The 20,971-nt window shown below is 40.7% G+C and overlaps 1 protein-coding gene across 9 annotated transcripts in view; it reads left to right on the top strand.

The window, feature by feature from the left end:
• Positions 1–20,971, top strand: part of LOC109899482 (phosphatidate phosphatase LPIN2) — a 43,541-nt gene that overhangs the window by 4,625 nt on the left and 17,945 nt on the right. For 3 of the 9 annotated variants that reach the window (XM_020494760.2, XM_031836008.1, XM_031836005.1), the window contains exon 2: positions 16,866–17,066. In XM_020494760.2, coding sequence (XP_020350349.1) covers positions 16,875–17,066 — 192 coding nt within the window. In that variant the 5' untranslated portion in view covers positions 16,866–16,874. Of the gene's footprint in view, positions 1–10,660; positions 10,898–12,620; positions 12,712–16,865; positions 17,067–20,971 lie in introns of those variants that run through there. The other 6 variants (XR_004211721.1, XR_002256487.2, XM_031836004.1 and 3 more) reach the window with 4 other exon arrangements.

The raw sequence follows: 20,971 nt of genomic DNA, 5'->3' as shown, positions 1-20,971 counted from the left end.
TCTTTCGCGGAGCAAAGACATTAAGAAATCATAGGCCCCAGGGCCTAATAACATTATTAAAACCCTCCCCTAACCCGGGCGACGCAAGACCAATTGTGCACCACCTCATGGGTCTCCTGGCCGCTGCCGGCTGCGACACAGCCCGGGATCGAACCTGGATCTGTAGTGATACCTCTAGCACTGCGATGCAGTGCCTTAGACCGCTGTGCGGGAGGCGTAAGTGCTGTTATCGTGAAGTGGAAACGTCTAGAAGCAACAACGGCGTAGCTGCGAAGTGGTTGGCCGAACAAGCTCACAGAACTGGACTGCCGAATGCTGAAGCTTGTAATGTGGAAAAACCGTCTGTCCTCGGTTGCAACACTCACTACCAAGTTCCAAACTGCCTCTGGAAGCAACGTCAGCACAAGAACTGTTTGTCGACAGGCTCATAAAATGGGTGACCATGGCCGAGCAGCCGCACACAAGCCTAAGATCACCATGTGCAATGCCAAGCGTCGGCTGGAGTAGTGTAAACCTCACTGCCATTGGACACCGGAGCAGTGGAAACGCGTTCTCTGGAGTGATGAATCACGCTTCACCATCTGGCAGTTCAACAGATAGATCTGGGTTTAGAGGATGCCAGGAGAAGGCTACCTGCCCAAATGCATAGTGTCAACTGTATAGTTTGGTGTGAGAGGAGCAATAATGGTTTGGGGCTGTTACAATATACAATGACATTCTAGGCAATTCTGTGCTTCCAACTTTGTGGCAACAGTTTGGGGAAGGCCCTTTCCTGTTTCAGCATGACAATGCCCCCGTGCACAAAGCAAAGTCCATATAGAAATGGTTTGTTGAGATTGGTTTGGAAGAACTTGACTGGCCTGCACAGAGCCCTGACCTTAAACCCATCGAACACCTTTGGGATGAATTGGAACGCCGACTGGGAGCCAGACCTAATCGCCCAACATCAGTTCCCGACCTCACTAATGCTCTTGTGGCTGATTGGAAGCAAGAAATGTTCCAACATCTACTGGAAAGCCTTCCCAGAATAGTGGAGGCTGTTATAGCAGTAAAGGGGGGAACAACTCCATATTAATGCCGATGATTTTAGAATGAGATGTTCGACGAGCAGGTGTCCATGTGCTATTGACCATGTAGTGAATATTTTCAGTTACCCAATCAAGGTGGGGTCCCCCAGTTACCCACGTGGTCCCCCTACCTCCTCTCCTCCACCATCTGATGTTTAGCAGAGCGGCAGCAGGTAGCAGCAGGCTGCCTACGCTCATTGAGAGTCTTCATGTGGTTGGCTGTTGCAGTGAAAAAAATCAAAAATACATGTATAATACAGTATATACTGTATATATAATATATAATATATACAGTACCAGTCAAAAGTTTGGACACCTACTCATTCAATGGTTTTTCTTTATTTTTAATACTTTATACATTGTAGAATAATATTGAAGACATCAAAACTATGAAATAACGTGTATGGAGTCATGTACTGTAGACACCAAAAAAAGTGTTTAACAATTCAAAATATATTTATATTTGAGATTCTTCAAAATAGCCACCCTTTGCCTTGATAACAGCTTTGCACACTCTTGGCATGCTCTCAACCAGCTTCATGAGGTAGTCACCTGGAATGCATTTCAATTAACAGGTCGCCTTGTTAAAAGTTAATTTGTGGAATTCCTTTCGTTCTTAATGGGTTTGAGCCAATCAGTTGTGTTGTGACAAGGTAGGGGTGGTATACAGAAGATAGCCCTATTTGGTAAAAGACCAAGTCCATGTTAGGGCAAGAACAGCTCAAATAAGCAAAGATAAATGACAGTTCATCATTACCTTAAGACATGAATTTCAAGAACTTTGAAAGTTTCTTCAAGTGCAGTCGCAAAAACCATCAAGCATTGTGATGAAACTGGGTCTCATGAGGACCGCCACAGGAAAGGAAGACTCAGAGTTACCTCTGCTGCAGAGGATAAGTTCATTAGAGTTAACCGCACCTCAGATTGCACCCCAAATAAATGCTTCACAGAGTTCAAGTAACAGACACATCTCAACATCAACTGTTCAGAGGAGACTGCGTGAATCAGGCCTTCATGGTCAAATTGTTGCAAAGAAACCACTACTAAAGGACACCAATAATAAGAGACTTGCTTGGGCCAAGAAATACGAGCAATGGACATTAGACCAGTAGAAATCTGTCCTTTTCGTCTGATGAGTCCAAATGTGAGATTTTTAGTTCCAACCGTCGTGTCTTTGTGAGATGCAGGGTAGGTGAACGGATGATCTATGCATGTGTGGTTCCCACCGTGAAGCATGGAGGAGGAGGTGTGATGGTGCTTTGCTGGTGACACTGTCAGTGACTTTAGAATTCACGGCACACTTAACCAGCATGGCTACCATAGCATTCTCCAGCGATATGCCATCCCATCTAGTTTGCGCTTAGTGGGACTATCATTTGTTTTTCAACAGGACAATGACCCAAAACACACCCTCAGGCTGTGTAAGGGCTATTTGACCATGGAGAGTGATGGAGTGCTGCATCTTATGACCTGGCCTCCAAAATCACCCAACCTCAACCCAATTGAGATGGTTTGGGATGAGTTGGACCGCAGAGTTTTATTTAAATTTTTTAAATGTATCTCACCTTTATTTAACCAGGTAGGCTAGTTAAGAACAAGTTCTGATTTGCAACTGTGACCTGGCCAAGATAAAGCATAGCAGTGTGAACAGACAACACAGAGTTACACATGGAGTAAACAATTATCAAGTCAATAACACAGTAGAAGAAAAAAAAGGGGGGAAAAAGTGAAGGAAAAGCAGCCAACAAGTGCTCAGCGTGTGTGGGAACTCCTTCAAGACTGTTGGAAAAGCATTCCAGGTGAAGCTGGTTGAGAGTGCTAGGAGTATGCAAAGCTGTCAAGGCAAGGGGTGGCTACTTTGAAGAATCTAAAGTATATTTTGATTTGTTTAACCGTTTTTTGGTTACTACATGATTCCATATGTGTTATTTCATAGTTTTGATGTCTTCACTATTAGTCTACAATGTAGAAAATAAAGAAAAACCTTGAATGAGTAGGTGTGTCCAAACTTTTCACAGGTACTGTATATATAAAATATATATACAGTTAAAGTCGGAAGTTTACATTTACCTTAGCCAAATACATTTAAACTCAGTTTCACAGTTCCTGGCATTTAATCCTAGTAAAAATTCCCAATCTTCGGTCAGTTAGGATCACCACTTTATTTTAAGAATGTGAAATGTCAGAATAATAGCAGAGAGAATTATTTATTTCAACTTGTATTTCTTTCATCACATTCCCTGTGGGTCACTCAATTAGTATTAGGTAGCATTGCCTTTAAATTGTTTAACTTGGGTCAAACGTTTCGGGTATCCTTCCACAAGCTTCCGACAATAAATTGGGTGAGTTTTGGCCCATTCCTCCTGACAGAGCTAGTGTAACTGAGTCAGGTTTGTAAGCCTCCTTGCTCACGCATGCTTTTTCAGTTCTGCCCACAAATGTTCTATAGGATTGAGGTCAGGGCTTTGTGATGGCCACTCCAATACCTTGACTTTGTTGTCCTTAAGCCATTTTGCCACAACTTTGGAAGTATGCTTGGGCTTTGACTTCCTGACTGATGTCTTGTGATGTTGCTTCAATATATCCATATATTTTTCTTTCCTCAAAATGCCATCTATTTTGTGAAGTGCACCAGACCCTCCTGCAGCAATGCACCCACACAACATGATGCTGTCACCCCCGTGATTCACGGTTGGGATGGTGTTCTTTGGCTTGTAAGCGTCCCCCTTTTTCCTCCAAACATAACGATGGTCATTATGGCCAAACAGTTATATTTTTGTTTCATCAGACCAGAGGACATAGCTCCAAAAAGTACGATCTTTGTCCCCATGTGCAGTTACAAACTGTAGTCTGGCTTTTTTTGTAGAGGTTTTGGAGCAGTGGCTTCTTCCTTGCTGAGCGGCCTTTCAGGTTAGGTTGTCGACATAGGACTCATTTTACTGTGGACATAGATACTTTTGTGCCTGTTTCCTCCAGCATCTTTTTGTGGAGTGGTTGAAAAACTAGTTTTAATGACTCCAACCTAAGTGCATGTAAACTTCCGAAAAAAGAAATATCCCTTTTTCAGGACCCTGTCTTTCAAAAATAATTAGTTAAAAATCAAAATAACTTCACAAATCTTCATTGTAAAGGGTTTACACACTGTTTCCCATGCTTTTTCAGTGAACCATAAACAATTAATGAACATGTACCTGTGGAACAGTCGTTAAGACACTAACAGCTTACAGACGGTAGGCTGTTAGGCTGTTATTCCGTTATTTTTACCAGGTAATTTGACTGAGAACAATTTCTCATTTACAGCAACGACCTGGGGAATAGTTACAGGGGAGAGGAGGGGGATGAATGAGCCAATTGTAAACTGGGGATTATTAGGTGACCGTGATGGTTTGAGAACCAGATTGGGAATTTATATAGGACACCGGGGTTAACACCCCTACTCTTACGATAAGTGCCATGGGATCTTTAATGACCTCAGAGAGTCAGGACACCCGTTTAACGTCCCATCCGAAAGATGGCACCCTACACAGAGCAGTGTCCCCAATCACTGCCCTTAATTAAGGTCACAGTTATGAAAATTTAGGACACGAAAGAGGCCTTTCTACTCACTCTGAAAAAAACTAAAGTAAGATTCACAGGGTCCCTGCTCATCTGCATGAATGTGCCTTAGGCATGCTGAAAGGAGGCATTGCAGATGTGGCCAGGATTGCAGATGTGGCCAGGGCAATAAATTACAATGTCCGTACTGTGAGACGCCTAAGACAGCGCTACAGGGAGACCGGATGGACAGCTGATCGTCTTCGCAGTGGCAGACCACGTGTAACAACACCTGCACAAGATCGGTACATCCGAACCTGCGAGACAGGTACAGAATGGCAACACCATCTTCCCGAGTTACACCAGGAACGCACAATCCCTCCATCAGTGCTCAGACTGTCCGCAATAGGCTGAGAGAGACTGGACTGAGGGCTTGTAGGCCTGTTGTAAGGCAGGTCCTCACCAGACATCACCGGCAACAACGTTGCCTATTGGCACAAACCCACCATCGCTGGACCAGACAGGAGTGGCAAAATGTACTCTTCATTGACGAGTCGCGTTTTTGTCTCATCAGAGGTGATGGTCGGATTTGCTTTTATTGTCAAAGGAATGAGCGTTACACCGAGGCCTGTACTCTGGAGCGGGATCGATTTGGAGGTGTAGGGCCCGTAATGGTCTGGGGCGGTGTGTCACAGCATCATCAGACTGAGCTTGTTGTCATTGCAGGCAATCTCAACGCTGTGCTTTACAGGGAAGACCACCTCCTCCCTCATGTGGTACCCTTCCTGCAGGCTCATCCTGACATGACCCTCATGACAATGCCACCAGCCATACTGCTCGTTCTGTGCGTGGTTTCCTGCAAGACAGGAATGTCAGTGTTCTGCCATGGCCAGCGATGAGCCCGGATCTCAATCCCATTGAGCACGTCTGGGACCTATTGGATCAAAGGGTGAGGGCTTAGGGCCACCCCCCCCCCCCCCCCCCCCCCCAGAAATGTCTGGGAACTTGGTGGAAGAGTGGGGTAACATCTCACAGCAAGCACTGGCAAATCTGGTGCAGTCCATGAGGAGGATATGCACTGCATTACTTAATACAGCTGTTTACTTTTGATTTTGATCCCCCCTTTGTTCACACATTATTCAATTTCTGTTAGTCACATGTCTGTGGAACTTGTTCAGTTCATGTCTCAGTTGTTGAATCTTGTTATGTTCATACAAATATTTACACATGTTAAGTTTGCTGAATTTATTTATTTTGCTGCCTCTTGGGCCCCCCTCGGGCCTGGGCCCAGGGGCTTCGGCCTTGGTAAGCCCCTGCATTAATTCGGTCCTGGGACCCGATAGAAAATGCAAGAAACTAGACAACAACAACAAAAATGGAAAGAGTTTTGGTGCAAAATGTCATGTGGTTGAAATACTATCAGTTTTTATGATGCTGATTAAGATAACAACACTTCTACAGATGGTATCTAACTGCGCATTCGCATTCTCTCAAAATGTTGAAAGAAACCATATTTCTCCACTCCTCTTCCCGAGTTGAAAATTTGAAGAAATCCTTAATTCTGCAGGAGTTATTATTATGGTTATGTGAGAGGTTATAGACCTACAGTAAGTGTCCAGATTTAAGTTTCCATTTAACCCATCTGAACATTAGACTACAGTTCCCTTGACGTGCCATAGGCCTACTTGAAGTCCCCCTCTTGTGACTGTCGAATTTATATAGCACCTCAAAATCATCACAAATAACACTACTATCATCCTCTTTTACCACCTAATCAAACTACTTTTCAGGCCCCCCCTTCTCTTTATTTTCAACTCTCCATTTTGCAGATTTTTTGTTATTGAATTCATCTCTGACATTGTCCTTTCTGCCTCCAATAGAAAGATTTTTATGCCCACTCCCAAAGCATTTGGCAATTGGCATGTAGGCTTTTTGGCGAGCGTACAGTTTGGCCCTAAAGCTTAGGCTTATACACTCATGCCAGATAGCCTAAAATAATGAAATAGCAACCTCAATGTAGCATATATATATATAAATTGCACAAAAATGTTACATTTATGGATGTTTGAAGGCAGTGGTTCCCAACCTGTCGTTTTAATTGTTTTAAAGAACTTAGTCCAGTTTTAAACTTGCTCTTGAAAGTTGTAATAGTAGAATGCACAAGGTGCAATTTTGAAATTGGGCAGTGCATCATCCGTTCCTCCAATCACATGAATACACATTATACATGGCAAAATGTATAGAATTGCAAGAAAATTTGCTTTAAAATGCAACATTTTCTTTCCACCCTATGACAAAATGTGTGGAGTGGCAGGAAATAAGCTTTAAACTTGCTCAATTCTCTCAACCAACAAGAGGGGTGTGAACAGTTTGTATCATGAACAGTCCTTGTGCCCATAGAAGTAGATGTGGTGCATGTGATGCTCCCCAATGCTGGAAGGGGGGCCCCCGTGTGAAACATTTTGGGAATCCCTGTTTTAAGGTATTGTTTGTTTTCTGTGTTGAAGCCATTTGCCTTCATCTTGGCACTCCGCCATCATTTTTTTGCCACATTTATTTTATTACAGACACCTTAATGCATACTTTTAAATTATATTGTGAGCTAAACAAACAAATAAAAAATGTCTTATACATTTTTGTTAGATGACTGTTTCTGTCCCCACTACATAAAATCAAACAAAATAGTTAAATACATATAATTTTGTCCTTGAAACATTTTATTGAAATACTGTAGAATTCCATTAATTCCTATGGAGGACTGCTCCTACTGGGAGCCGACATGTGGCTTCAAAGCCTCTCAATGGGCAAAACATAGCATCAGCAATCCAGGGTTTATATACATAATTGACCTTAACGATACATCCCAAACTGTAGTTGATGCAGTACAATTCAATTGTGTTCTTCATCCATTTGTTTTCTCCATCCATCAGCTCACTCTGCTACAGTGGAACATGGGAATGAATGGCCCCAAAAGCATCAATATCAGCAAAATCCGCCCCAAACAAAAGAGCTTTATAAGTGCCACTCTGTGGTACTGTTGCCCTGTTTATGTCTCTGTCCCAAATGGCACCCTATTCCCTACAGTGCAATACTTTTGACCAGAAACCATTCGGAATAGGGTGCTCTTTGGGACTCAGCCTATAACTGACCTCCATGCTGTAGGCAGCAGTAATCTGTGCTCGGGCTGCAGCCACAAGGGGATTGCTAAGCCTTTGACTTTAAACTGTTTGGGGCAGCAGATAAAACTAAATATTTTCTGAGGCTGTTGTTACCAACAACACAAGTGCCATCAGGTTATTAGAGTTACACAGATGGCAAATTGTGTGACTATTATGGGGTTGTCAGGAAATAGGATGACCTTATAGGCCCTTACAGTGTATTTTCATTGACTTGTCAATCCCTCCCTACAAATGTTGATATATTTCAATGCCTTTCTGCTCACTTATTTAGGCCTTCACTAACCTTAACTGCAGGGCTCTACGCAGGGCCGGATTAAGAAATCATAGCCACCACCCAAGGCATACAAAGTATATGTTATGGTGTGGGGTAAAGTTTTCTGCCATGGTTTAGGTCCACCTGTAGAATCTATGCCAAGGCGTAATGAAGCTGTTCTGGCAACTATACAGTATATACAGTGCCATCGGAAAGTATTCAGACCCCTTGACTTTTGCCACATTTTGTTACATTACAACCTTGTTCCAAAATTGATTGTAAATACATATCACATTTACATAAGTATTCAGACCCTTTACTCTGTACTTTGTTGAAGCACCTATGGCAGCGATTACAGCATCGAGACATCTTGGGTATGACACTACAAGCTTGGCACAACTATTTGGGGAGTTTCTCCCATTCTTCTCTGCAGATCCTCTCAAGCTCTGTCAGGTTAGATGGGGAGCATCACTGCACAGCTATATTCAGGTCTCTCCAGAGATGTTCAACCGTGTTCAAGTCCGGGCTCTGGCTGGGCCACTCAAGGACACTCCTGCGTTGTCTTGGCTGTGTGTTTAGGATCATTGTCCTGTTGGAAGGTGAACCTTCGCCCCAGTCTGAGGTCATAAGCACTCTGGAGCAGGTTTTCATCAAGGATCTCTCTGTACTTTACTCTGTTCATCTTTGCCTTGATCCTGACTAGTCTCCCAGTCCCTGCCGCTGAAAAACATCCCCAAAGAGCATCATGCTTCACCGTAGGAATGGTTCCAGGTTTCCTCCTTGGCATTCAGGCCAAATAATTACATCTTGGTTTAATCAGACCAAAGAATCTTGTTTCTCATAGTCTGAGAGTCTTTAGGTGCCTTTTAGCAAACTCCAAGCGGGCTGTCATGTGCCTTTTTACTGAGGAGTGGCTTCCGTCTGGCCACTCTACCATAAAGGCCTGATTGGTGGAGTGCTGCAGAGATGATTGTCCTTCTGACAGTTTTTAACATCTCCACAGAGGAACTCTGGAGCTCTGGCAGAGTGATCATCGGGCTCTTGGTCACCTCCCTGACCAAGGCCCTTCTCCCCTGATTGCTCAGTTTGGCCGGGCGGCCAGCTCTAGGAAGAGCCTTGGTGGTTCCAAACTTTTTCCATTTAAGAATGATGGAGGGCTACTGTGTTCTTGGGGACTTTCAATGCTGCAGACATTTTCTGGTACCCTTCCCCAGAACTGTGCCTCGTCACAATCCCGTCTCAGAGATCTACGGACAATTCCTTTGACCTCATGGCTTGATTTTTGCTCTGACATGCACTGTCAACTGTGGGACCTAATATAGACAGGGGTGTTCCTTTCCTAACCATGTCCAATTAATTGAATTTACCACAGGTGGACTCCAATCAAGTTGTAGAAACATCTCAAGGATGATTAATGGAAACAGGATGCACCTCATAGTAAAGGGTCTGAATACTTACATTTTTTACATATTTCTGTTTATCATTTTTAATACATTTGCTAAAATAAAAAAAGAAACAGTTTTCGCTTTGTCATTATTGGGCATTGTGTGTAGATTTCAGATTTTTTTTTTATTGTTTTAATCCATTTTAGAATAAGGTTGTAATGTAAAAAATAAAAGTTGAAAAAAATCAAGGGATCTGAATACTTTCCAAAGGCACTGTATTTCCTTCATATAATTTTTTATATATATATTTTTTTATATGTGATTTTTGTATGCCTCTTGGCAGCGCATTAATCTGGCCCTGGCTCTATGCTGACATTTTTTTTGCAAGTAGCATGTAAGCTCCTAAATTGAAAAATGTAGAAGCGCATAAAGAAATGTAGGAACACAATTAAACATATTAGAGGTATTAATGATAAGAATTGCCAGCAATAACAAAATACAGGGTTAAGGAGTAGCAGAAAAAAAGTATTTTTAAGATTGAGATATAACCTACATTGGGCCTAAATGAATCCGATCATGAATCTGTGCTCAGTGTATTCTCTATGGCACTCAGAGGCTGCGGTTCAGCAAAGTAATCATTACATCTGGGTGAATTATTTAGTTTTTGTTTTACTTGGTGTTAATGGATGAGGCCAGAGTATTTTTCCTGTTGGCTAATAAGAACTCAATAAGAACTGAAGTTTGTATGCCATGATGTTCACTGCCTCTGTATTTCCACTGGTTATAATGTCAGCCAATGGCCTTATCAGTTACTTTTTGCTTATCTTTTTGTGTGTTTCAGATTAGGACCTGTCTTATGACCTGTCTTATGACCTGTCTTATGACAGATACACTGAGTCAGGCAGTATTCATTGGATCTTGATGGTCATAACAGGATGCCCAGATTTACATAAAAGTTTGAAGTCCATTCCCATCCCAAAGTCTTGTTTATTCCCAAGGGCTTTGAAATGAAAAGCTCAGCAACAACACAAATGTGTGTGTAAAGGGCGTCACGCTGCATACTTAGCGAGTACCACTTCCTCCCGATTCGGCCCATACCTGGCACAAACTCGGGACCTCTACTTTGCCAGCGCAAGTAACCGCCCTCCTGAAGCATCTTACAAGTCTGTACCACGTGAAAAGCTAGCTATTCACTGGCGCAAGTGGGGACACTGCAGTCTGAGGAGTAAGTGTCACACATTCCCATGTGCTGAACGTGTGGCTGTAAAAAAGAAATAGCTGAAATGTCTTGAGTCAATATGACCTCTTGTACACCAGATGCATCAAACTCATTGCGTTCCAGCGGAAGTCATTCATTGTCAATGGAGCAGTCCGCAACGCTACTTTGGGGGTGCTGCACCAGTCAGCAGTGCTTTCTGTGTAGCGCATAAATTCAATATTTTCAACGCGTGCGTTGCTTTACCGTGCGGTGGGACAAACGTAAGTACACACACAGACTCAAATTATACTGAACAAAATTTTTAACGCAACATGTAGTGTTGGTCCCATGTTTCATGAGCTGAAATAAAAGATCCCCAAAAATGTCGATATGCACAAAAAGTATAAGCTATATATTCTTGCTAACATGTCTACGGTATTAAACCCCAACATCCAAGAGATTGATCTATGTGAACTGTGGCGATATAAACATCCAACTGAAAGAATTCACCTGTTATACCCTCAACTCATATTTAAGAATTTACTTTGTTATTGTAAACTTTTCTTTAAAGGTGCTAAACATGAGTTTTTTTTGTATTGTAATTTCAAAAACATTTCAGAATATATCTGCAGTCATAGTGAATTCGTTGTGTTACACAGTATTACTTATCCGCCAGTGTGGATTGGTTGTGATATTCGCCAATTTGTTTCTGTTGTCAAAATGGGATAGCTGTTCTGACTTTGGCTGGGTTATGCAGTGGAAATCGCTCAGTCAATTCCTGGTTGCTAAAATTCTACACTGTTCGTTCAAACAAGCAATGAATAGTGTATGGAATCATTGTACCATCTAAATCGCTGTGATACTTTCGGACCAAAACCAAAAGTAAAAGGCTCAAGCGCGAGTCTCCGCCATGTTATGGAGAAATGGGATGCGGGGGAGGGCGAAGATTTGTTTTGAATGACTTAGGCTTGAGCCTTTTACTTTCGGTTTTGGTCCAACAGCTTTATTTTTTGCCATTGAAAAGATATTTCGCATCATTTAGACAACATATGCCGTTTACTTAGATAACTAGTAAGTTAAATTTAGGGGTCGCATTAACGCAGAATTCTTCGTTTTACACGCAAGATGAGAATTCACCAATGGCATTCAATTAGCAGACAGCACTCTGACTGATGTGTGGTTACTTTTATCCTTTTATCCTACTTTTCTTTGTGTAGTCAACCTACTTTTCTCCGGTAAAATTAACTTGAAGAAAAACATTAGGAAATGTAACTGGCTACATTATTTCTGTGATAAACAGATGATGGCCATGCAGCATTTTTGCAAAGAAGACGTTGCTTTTTCATTGTAAGTTCATCATGTGACAGGTGAAGTGAAGAACGCAATCTGTTTTACATGTTGCGTTTTATATTTTTGTTAAGTGTGGATAATTAAGTATGCCTAACTGTTCTCTGGGAAGCTCTTAAAGCATATGACAGGTTGTATCATGTCTTACTCTTCACATAAGAAAAAGAAGACCCATAATGAATTAGAAATACTAAAACAGAAAATCCATGAACACTTTGAAGCTTGTATATGACATAATTACCACCTGCTCTGAAGAGATTTCTGCCCTGAAATCCAAACAACAATATGTTGAGCAAGGTGAAATTGTGGGGGAAATTATTGCTTGGCAAAATTAAGAAAGAAGAGGAGGAACGGTACCATCCACAGCATTAAAACCCCCAGATGGCAGCCTAACAATGAAGCCTTCTAAAATGAACTTTTTATAACATTTTATCACAAACTCTTATCAACCTGAAAAAAAAGTTAATAGAAAGATATAGACAATTTCCTTAAGGCCAATGTACCAATTTATAAGTGTACGAGAGAACATTTATATGGATAGAAATGTGCACTGTCCCTGACAACAACAAAAAAATCTTTGTACACCGAAAGTCGTCTGTTCTTTCAACCAAATGATTGCTCAGAATTTTTAAATGTGCATTTTTCCATATGCCACAGCTGAGCTTTCACAGGTGTGCCCCATCAGTACTGACGACCCCTTCCAGTTCCGCCTACCTCTCCTACTACGCCCACCAATCTCCTGCAGGAAGTAAGCACAGCAAAACCCAGTAGACAGAGCAGGGAGGCGCCGTCACACCACACCATATGTGTTTGAATAAAATGTGTATGCATTGAGCTTGTCTGATGCTTTAGGCTTACGGTTTGATGCCTCAAGAGGGCACCAGAGATAACCAGAAGACCCAACTATTCTCATCCCACTCCTGCTAGCTTTCGCAGATTCTGCCATTAGCCTACTCTCCTGAAGTTGCCTGTAATAGGCAACCTTTCTTCGGCAACCTTTCTTATGTGGAATGCCAATTTATCTTGCCATTTCTACCAATCTGCATGTCAGTTATGGTTTTCATATGCACATTTTTGTGAAACAGTTTCATTTAATTTATATCAACATCTTCATATCTCAAAATTATTGTCATGTGGTTAAGCCAAATTATGATTAGTTATGAAAATGATACGAACCTAAAAAGTAATTCTATTGCCATTGCCAACTACATAAGCAAATAAAAACATTGCAGCCTGCAAGTAGAAAATATCCTGATAAAAATAAATATCCTATAAATCACACATGGCCTGTCTGCATACGAATTTCAAACATTTTATTAACTATTAACTTGAGTTCTGCTCAAGAAGTTTTCTGCTCCAATGAGCTCGGGACAGACACAGCTGTAGGCTATTTGCGCAAGGGATAAGAAGCAGTGCTTGACTTGGGCAGGAGCTCACCAGAGCTGAGTACCGACACCTCAAATGTTCTACTGCTTGAGCTCCTGTTCCTCTTATACAATATTATTTCAAAAGTATTGTGGAGCTCCTGCACCTAAATATAAATTACTAGCACCCAAAATGAGTACCGGAACCTATTTCAGTCCAAGTCGAGCACTGATAAGAAGCCTATTTTATAATGTTTCCACTGGATCAGAGCATGACATTTTCCCCTTTTTAAACTGAGTGGTTATCGAAAGGGAGAGAGTTGGAAAGAATTTTCAATTACATTGAGGATCTATTGGAATTCTCAACGGATGTAAAAACAGACTTTGTTTGCTTGCTGTTTGAGATGAAGAAAACATTCCTTTGAGAAGCTCCACATGTCATTAGTGGGCTCCCAAGTGGCAAGGGGACCACGCCTGTAAAGCTCCCGAGTGGCACAGCAGTCTAAGGCACTGCATCTCAGTGCTAGAGGCGTCACTACAGATCCTGGTTAGATTTACAGGCTGTATCACAACCAGTCGTGATTGGGAGTTCCATAGGGCGGTGCACAATTGGCCCAGCGTCGTCCGGGTTGGGGTTTGGCCAGGGTAGGCCGTCATTGTAAATAAGAATTTGTTGTTAACTGACTTGCCTAGTTAAATAAAATAAATAAAAATAGTGGTGGTGCGTTAAGCTAATCAGAAATACTATCAGATCCCCAAATGGGCACATTTATATGCCTACAGTTGTGCGCAGGCCAGGTAGACTATAGGCCTACTTCTATGCGCATGCGTCCTCACTCAAGATTGACAGGAGCGTTCCAAACAAAAGACAATGACTAAATTGACAGAACTCATAAATATAATTAAGTAAACCAGAACTTGTTTCTCACAAGTGTAGCATAGCAATAAAAAAACTACCATAGAGGCTCAGAATAAATTAGAGGAAAAACTAAAGTAAGTGGAGGAACTTTTTCAAGAAGGATCAAGTGTAATATCTTATAATAATTATAATAATAATAATAATAATAATAATAAAGCAAACTGGATGGAATATGGGGAAAAATGCATAATTATTTTTTTATTCTTCAACATAAATGTTACCAAATATAATTTCCTGAAACTTGTTACAAATGATGATTCACCAAATTATATTTTGAAAGAGGAAGCAAAGTAGTTTAAGCATACGTTTTTGTTTCAGTCTCCTCTAACCTAAGCTAATCATATGGATTTTTTTCTATTAATAATGTAAAATTAACAGTCATACAGAAAGACTCATGTGAAGGTGAAATTACAGAAGAGGAACTTCTTGATGCGATTAAAGCCTTTAAGTCTGGGAAAACTCCAGGGCTGGATGGCGTACTAGTGGAGGTATACCAAACCTTTTTGATATACTCAGATAACCGTTATTAGCATGTTTTAACCACTCCTGTGTAAATGGTAGATTATCAGACACTCAACAAGAAGGTCTGATTTCATTTTTACTGAAACAGGATACAAGTGGGAAATATAAAGATCCAGTACATTTAAAACATTGGAGGGCCCGTATAACGCATTGAATTAAAAAGGATTGTCGGACATTATTCATTCTAATCCGACAGTTTTTTTTTACATGGACGATACATTGGAGATAATATAAGGCAAGTACTGGAAACAATAGAACACCATGACAAATCTAGAAAACCATGCCTGCTCTTCATAACATCCGGAGTTTATATATAAATACCTGTAACATTTACATTTTGGAGAATCTCTTTATAAAATGTTTTAAAATCATTTATAGTAACCCTAGGTGTAAAATAGCAAATAATGGATACTTCTCAGAACGTTTTTAACTGTCAAGAGGAGTAAAACAAGGTTATCCACTATCGGCATATCTATTTATTATGACCATCGAAATGTTAGCTATTAAAATCAGATCCAACAATAATATCAAGGGATTAGAAATACAGGGTTTAAAAACAAAGATGTCATGGTACGCTGATGGTTCATGTTTTCTTTAAATCCAGAACTTGGATCCCTCCACAGCCTCATAGAGGATCTAGATAATTTTTCGAACCTCTCTGGATTATAAACAAATTATGAGTGTACTATATTACGTATTGGATCACAAAAAAATACAACTTTTACATTACAATTTAGTTTACCAATAAAATGTTCTGATGGTGATGTGGATTTACTCGGTATACATATCCCGAAAGAAAGAAATTATCTCACTCCAATAAATTTGAATAGCTATTTAGCATAAATAGATAAGATCTTGCTACCATGGAAAGGTAAATACCTTCTATTTGTGGAAAAAATCACTCTGATGAACTGTTCAGATAGTTGGGAAGAGATTTTTGATGTACCGACTCCATGGCCCATGGTTTATGAACTGATACGCAAAACAACGCCGGATTCAAAACTTTGAATTGTTCAATTTAAATTATTATACAGAATTCTTGCAACCAATTTGTTATTTATATGGGGGATACAACCTTCCCACCTCTGCAGATTTTGCTGCGAAGAGGCAGAATCATTAGATAATTTGTTTTGGTACTGTCCATATGTAGCCTGTTTTTGGTCACAAGTCCAGGGATGGCTGAAGAATTGCAATATTTACCTGGAGCCAACCCTGCAGATAGTACTACTGGGTGATCTGAAAAGTCATAGTCAATCGATCAATAATATTATAATACTTTTAGCAAAAACATTTTTTAATTGACAATTTCTAGAAACTATGAGAATAGAAAGGTTCCGAACTTTTCTGAAACATCACAGCACAGTTAAAAAAGAAATGGCAAATAGAAATCCAATATCAATGGTGTTAAGAGATAGATGGGAGGGGTTGAATGGAGCTGAAGGTTGGCACTAATAACAACTAATAACAACAAGATAACTAATGTAAATCATACTGTGCCCGTAAAACATAAATACTGTAGGTTAAGAACTGTTTTAAACAGCATGAAAATATGGCAAATAGAAATAAAAAATAGAGTTAAATCCAAACAAAATAAAACTATTGCAAATAGACTTGTGTCCATAAAATGTATATATTATGTATGTAGTATGTATGTATGCTGATCTATCCTCAAAAAAAATTATCACACAATGAAGTTATGAATCAATGAATGTGCACAAATTGGCGGGAGAAAGTAGTGCATTGTGCATCTAGGCGCATGGTCAATCCAACTCTGCATTGGCCATGCAGTGATATGGCCTCAGCAGAAGTCAGTGCAAGAATGGCCTCAAACAGAAGTCAGGGCATTCATACAGTACTTCTTGCACTTCACTTAGTTGTGCAGAGCTGTTGTAAAGGTAGTGAGTAGAGCTGTTGGAAAGGAAAGGAAATGAGAAATACAGGTGTGCCACGTTTGTAGTGTCGTACCCAAGAAGACTCGATGCTGTAATCGCTGCCAAAGGTGCTTCAACAAAGTACTGAGTAAAGGGTCTGAATACTTATGTAAATATGATATTTAAGTTTTACATTTGGTTTTGTGTGTGTGTGTGTTATCCACAGGTAGACACCATGAACTACGTGGGCCAGCTGGCAGGCCAGGTGTTGGTAACAGTGAAGGAGCTGTATAAGGGCATTAACCAGGCCACACTGTCAGGCTGCATCGACGTGGTGGTGGTCAGACAGCCTGACGGGACCTTCCACTGCTCCCCCTTCCATGTACGCTTCGGGAAACTGGGAGTGCTGCGCTCCAAGGAGAAAGTGGTGAGTTCGGGGGATATTTGGGAAAGACAGGTCAGGGTTTTTTCTGCATAGATTTTTTTTTTGCTGTGTCCAAACATAAAAAGAAAATATATACATAATTTAGAAAATTATTTTCAGGATGTAAAAACAGGTGGGCCTCTAATATTTCCAGACCAAAACCCTTGCGGTGATAGGTACGTAGGGATGCAAAATTCAGATCATTTAGCAAAACATTTAAGATTCCTAGAATTGGGAGGGAATATACAGGAAATACAGAATCCTTCAACCAGGATTTCTGAAAAACCTGGGAATTTTGGGAAAGTTTATGGAATTTTGTAACCCCAGTGAAAAAATTCCCAGAGCTAAACCCACCCATATTACATTTTTAGCAGAAGCTCTTATCCAGAGCAACTAGTGTGAAGTACCTTGCTCAAGTGCACATCGACAGAGTTTTCAGCTAGCCGGCTTGGGAATTCAAACCAGTGACCTTTCAGTTCCTGGTCCAACGCTTTTAACTGCTAGGCTACGTGCTGCCTGCCCAGAATCTTTCTTACACCTTCCTGCTATATTCCGCATCATCTCTGGCAGATGGAAGGATGCTGAAAAACTTTGTCTAGGTCTGTAATGGAACCCTGTCATTCTAAACTGCCATTTGTTTTTTCGCTCTATCACATCCATTACTGACGTGTAATTAGGGCCCTTTCATGTTGCCGTGTGGAAGTGCTGCTGCCTGACACAGATCCAGGTATTAAGAAGTACTTCTGAGAGAGCAATTGAGAGTGAATGGGGGGAGGACGACCATCCCAGTTCATCATCCCCGAGACACTGGGGCTGCATCTCAAATGGCACCCGATTCCCTATTTAGTGCACTGCTTTTTTATTTTTTTACAGTTATTTTTTAACCTTTATTTAACTAGGCAAGTCAGTTAAGAAGTCAGTTAACAAATTCTTATTTTCAATGACGGCCTAGGAACAGGGATCTGGTCAAAAGTAGTGAACTAAATAGGTAATAGGGTGTCATTTGGGACACAGACAGCAGGAGTACCACCCCTACTGTGCCCCTACTGCTACCGCTCGCCTCAGTCACTATGGCAATACAGTTTTAGATATTCCTCTGCATAGCGGAGGAGAGATGGCCTTGATACAGTACAGAGAGGAATGTAACGTAACAGTGTGGGAGGATTGACCCAGCATCAGGCAATGGATTTGGTGATGATGCCATCTTTTATAGGATCCTTTGAAAATTCATATAGCTACTTCACTGGTTGTGATGGTTATTGATGGACATATATGTTTTTTAGCATTTACATAAAACATTTAACATTTTATTCCTTTAGTGAAACAGACCATTATCCCTCTGTCTGTGTCCCAAGTGGCATCCTATTTCCTACATAGTGCATTTCTTTTGAACAGAGACCTATGGGGGCGTCCACACAGGCAGCCCAATTATGATGTTTTTTCCACTAATTGTCTTTTGACCAATCACATCAGTTCTTTTCACATCAGATGTTTTTCAGAAAAATAATCTGAATTGGGCTGCCTGTGTAAACGCAGCCTAAGACTGCAAGCAGGTAATCATCTGGCCCAGTTTGCTTTCATTAACCATATCATGGTGTTAGTCTACATACAGCACATTGTTGTTTTGTGCATGCAAGCACACAATAATAAGTATGTTGAATATTTACAGTGATCTTGCTGAAGCAAGCACACTAATACAGTACCAGTCAAAAGTTTGCACACACCTACTCATTCAAGGGTTTTTCTTATTTTTACTATTTTCCACATTGTAGAATAATAGTGAAGACATCAAAACTATGAAATAACACATATGGAATCATGTAGTAACCAAAAGAGTGTTAAACAAATCAAAATATATTTTAGACTTTATATTCTTCAAAGTAGCCACCCTTTCCCTTGATGACAGCTTTGCACAGTCTTGGCATTCTCTCAACCAGCTTCATGAGGAATGCTTTTTCAACAGTCTTGAAGGAGTTCCCACATATGCTGAGCACTTTTGGCTGCTTTTCCTTCACACTGCAGTCCAACTCATCCCAAACCATCTCAATTAGGATGAGGTCAGGTGATTGTGGAGGCCAGATCATCTGATGCAGCACTCCATCACTCTCCTTGGTCAAATAGCCCTTACACAGCCTGGAGGTGTGTTTTGGGTCATTATCCTGTTGGAAAACAAATGATAGTCCCACTAAATGCAAACCAGATTGGATGGCTTATCGCTGCAGAATTCTGTGGTTGGTTAAGTGTTTAAAGTAAATCACTGACAGTGTCACCAGCAAAGCACCATCACACCTCCTTCAAGGTAGGAACCACACATGCGGAGATCATCCGTTCACATACTCTACGTCTCCAAAGACACGGCAGTTGGAACTAAAAATCTCAAATTTGGACTCTCAGACCAAAGGACAGATTTCCATTGGTATAATGTCCATTGCTTGTGTTTCTTGGCCCAAGCAATTCTCTTCTTATTGGTGTCCTTTAGTAGTGGTTTCTTTGCAACAATTCGACCATGAAGGCCTGATTCACCCAGTCTCCTCTGAAAAGTTAATGTTGATGTGTCTGTTTCTTGAACTCTGTGAAGCATTTATTTGGGCTGCAATCTGAGGTGCATTTATGAGAGCGGTCCTCATGAGAGCCAGTTTCATCATAGCGCTTGATGGTTTTTGCGACTGCACTTGAAGAAACTTTAAATGTTCTTCAAATTTTCCTTTAAGACATGACTGACCTTCATGTCTTAAAGTAATGATGGACTCATTTTTCTTAGCCCTATTTGGTTTTAGACATCTCAAATAAGCAATCTTCTGTATACCATCCCTACCTTGTCACAACACAACTGATTGGCGCATTAAGAAGGAAAGAAATTCCACAAATTAACTTTTAACAAGGCACACCATAGCACTCTGTTGTTAATTGAAATGCATTCCAGGTGACTACCTAATGAAGCTGGTTAAGAGAATGCCAAGTGTGTGCAAATCTGTCATCAAGAAAAGGGTGGCTACTTTGAAGAATCTCAAATATAAAATATATTTTTACTACATGATTCCATGTGTTATTTCATTTTTTTGAAGTCTTCACTATTATTCTACAATGTAGAAAATAGTTACAAATAAATAAAGACCCTTGAATGAGTAGGTGTGTCTAAACTTTTGACTGGTACTGAACATTGTGAGTGAACTGTTTATACACTGAACAAAAATATAAACGCAACATGTAAAGTTTTGGTTTCATGAGCTGAAATAAAACATCCCAGAAATGTTCCATATGCACAAAAAGTATATTTAACTTAATATACATTTTTGGTTTACATCCCTGTTTGTGAGCATTTCTCCTTTGCCAAGATAATTCATCCACCTGACAGGTGTGGCATATCAAGAAGCTGATTAAACATCATGATTATTACACAGGTGCACCTTGTGCGGGGGACAATAAAAGGCCACTCTAAAATGTGCAGTTTTGTCACACAACACAATGCCACAAATGTCTTAAGTTTTGAGGGAGTGTGCAATTGGCATGCTGACTGCAGGATTGTCCATCGGAGCTGTTGCTAGAGAATTGAGTATTCATTTCTCTACCACAAGACGCCTCCAACATCGTTTTAGAGAATTTGACAGTGCGTCCAACTGGTCTCACAACCGCAGACCACGTGTTTGGCGTTGTGTGGGCGAGCGGTTTTCTGATGTCAACATTGTGAACAGAGTGCCCCATGGTGGCGGTGGGGGTTAATGGTATGGGTAGCCATAAGCTACAGACAGCAAACACAATTGTATTTTATCAATGGCAATTTGAATGCCCAGAAATACTGTGACGAGATCCTGAGGCCCATTGTCATGCTATTCATCCGCCGCCATCACCTCATGTTTCAAATCAAATGTTATTTGTCACATGTGCCGAATACAATACCGTGAAATGCT

The sequence above is a fragment of the Oncorhynchus kisutch genome, linkage group LG11 (assembly GCF_002021735.2).
Source record: "Oncorhynchus kisutch isolate 150728-3 linkage group LG11, Okis_V2, whole genome shotgun sequence".
Taxonomy (NCBI): domain Eukaryota; kingdom Metazoa; phylum Chordata; class Actinopteri; order Salmoniformes; family Salmonidae; genus Oncorhynchus; species Oncorhynchus kisutch.
The sequence above is the reverse complement of the archived record's forward strand: the minus strand, read 5'-3'. Positions and strand labels throughout refer to the sequence as shown.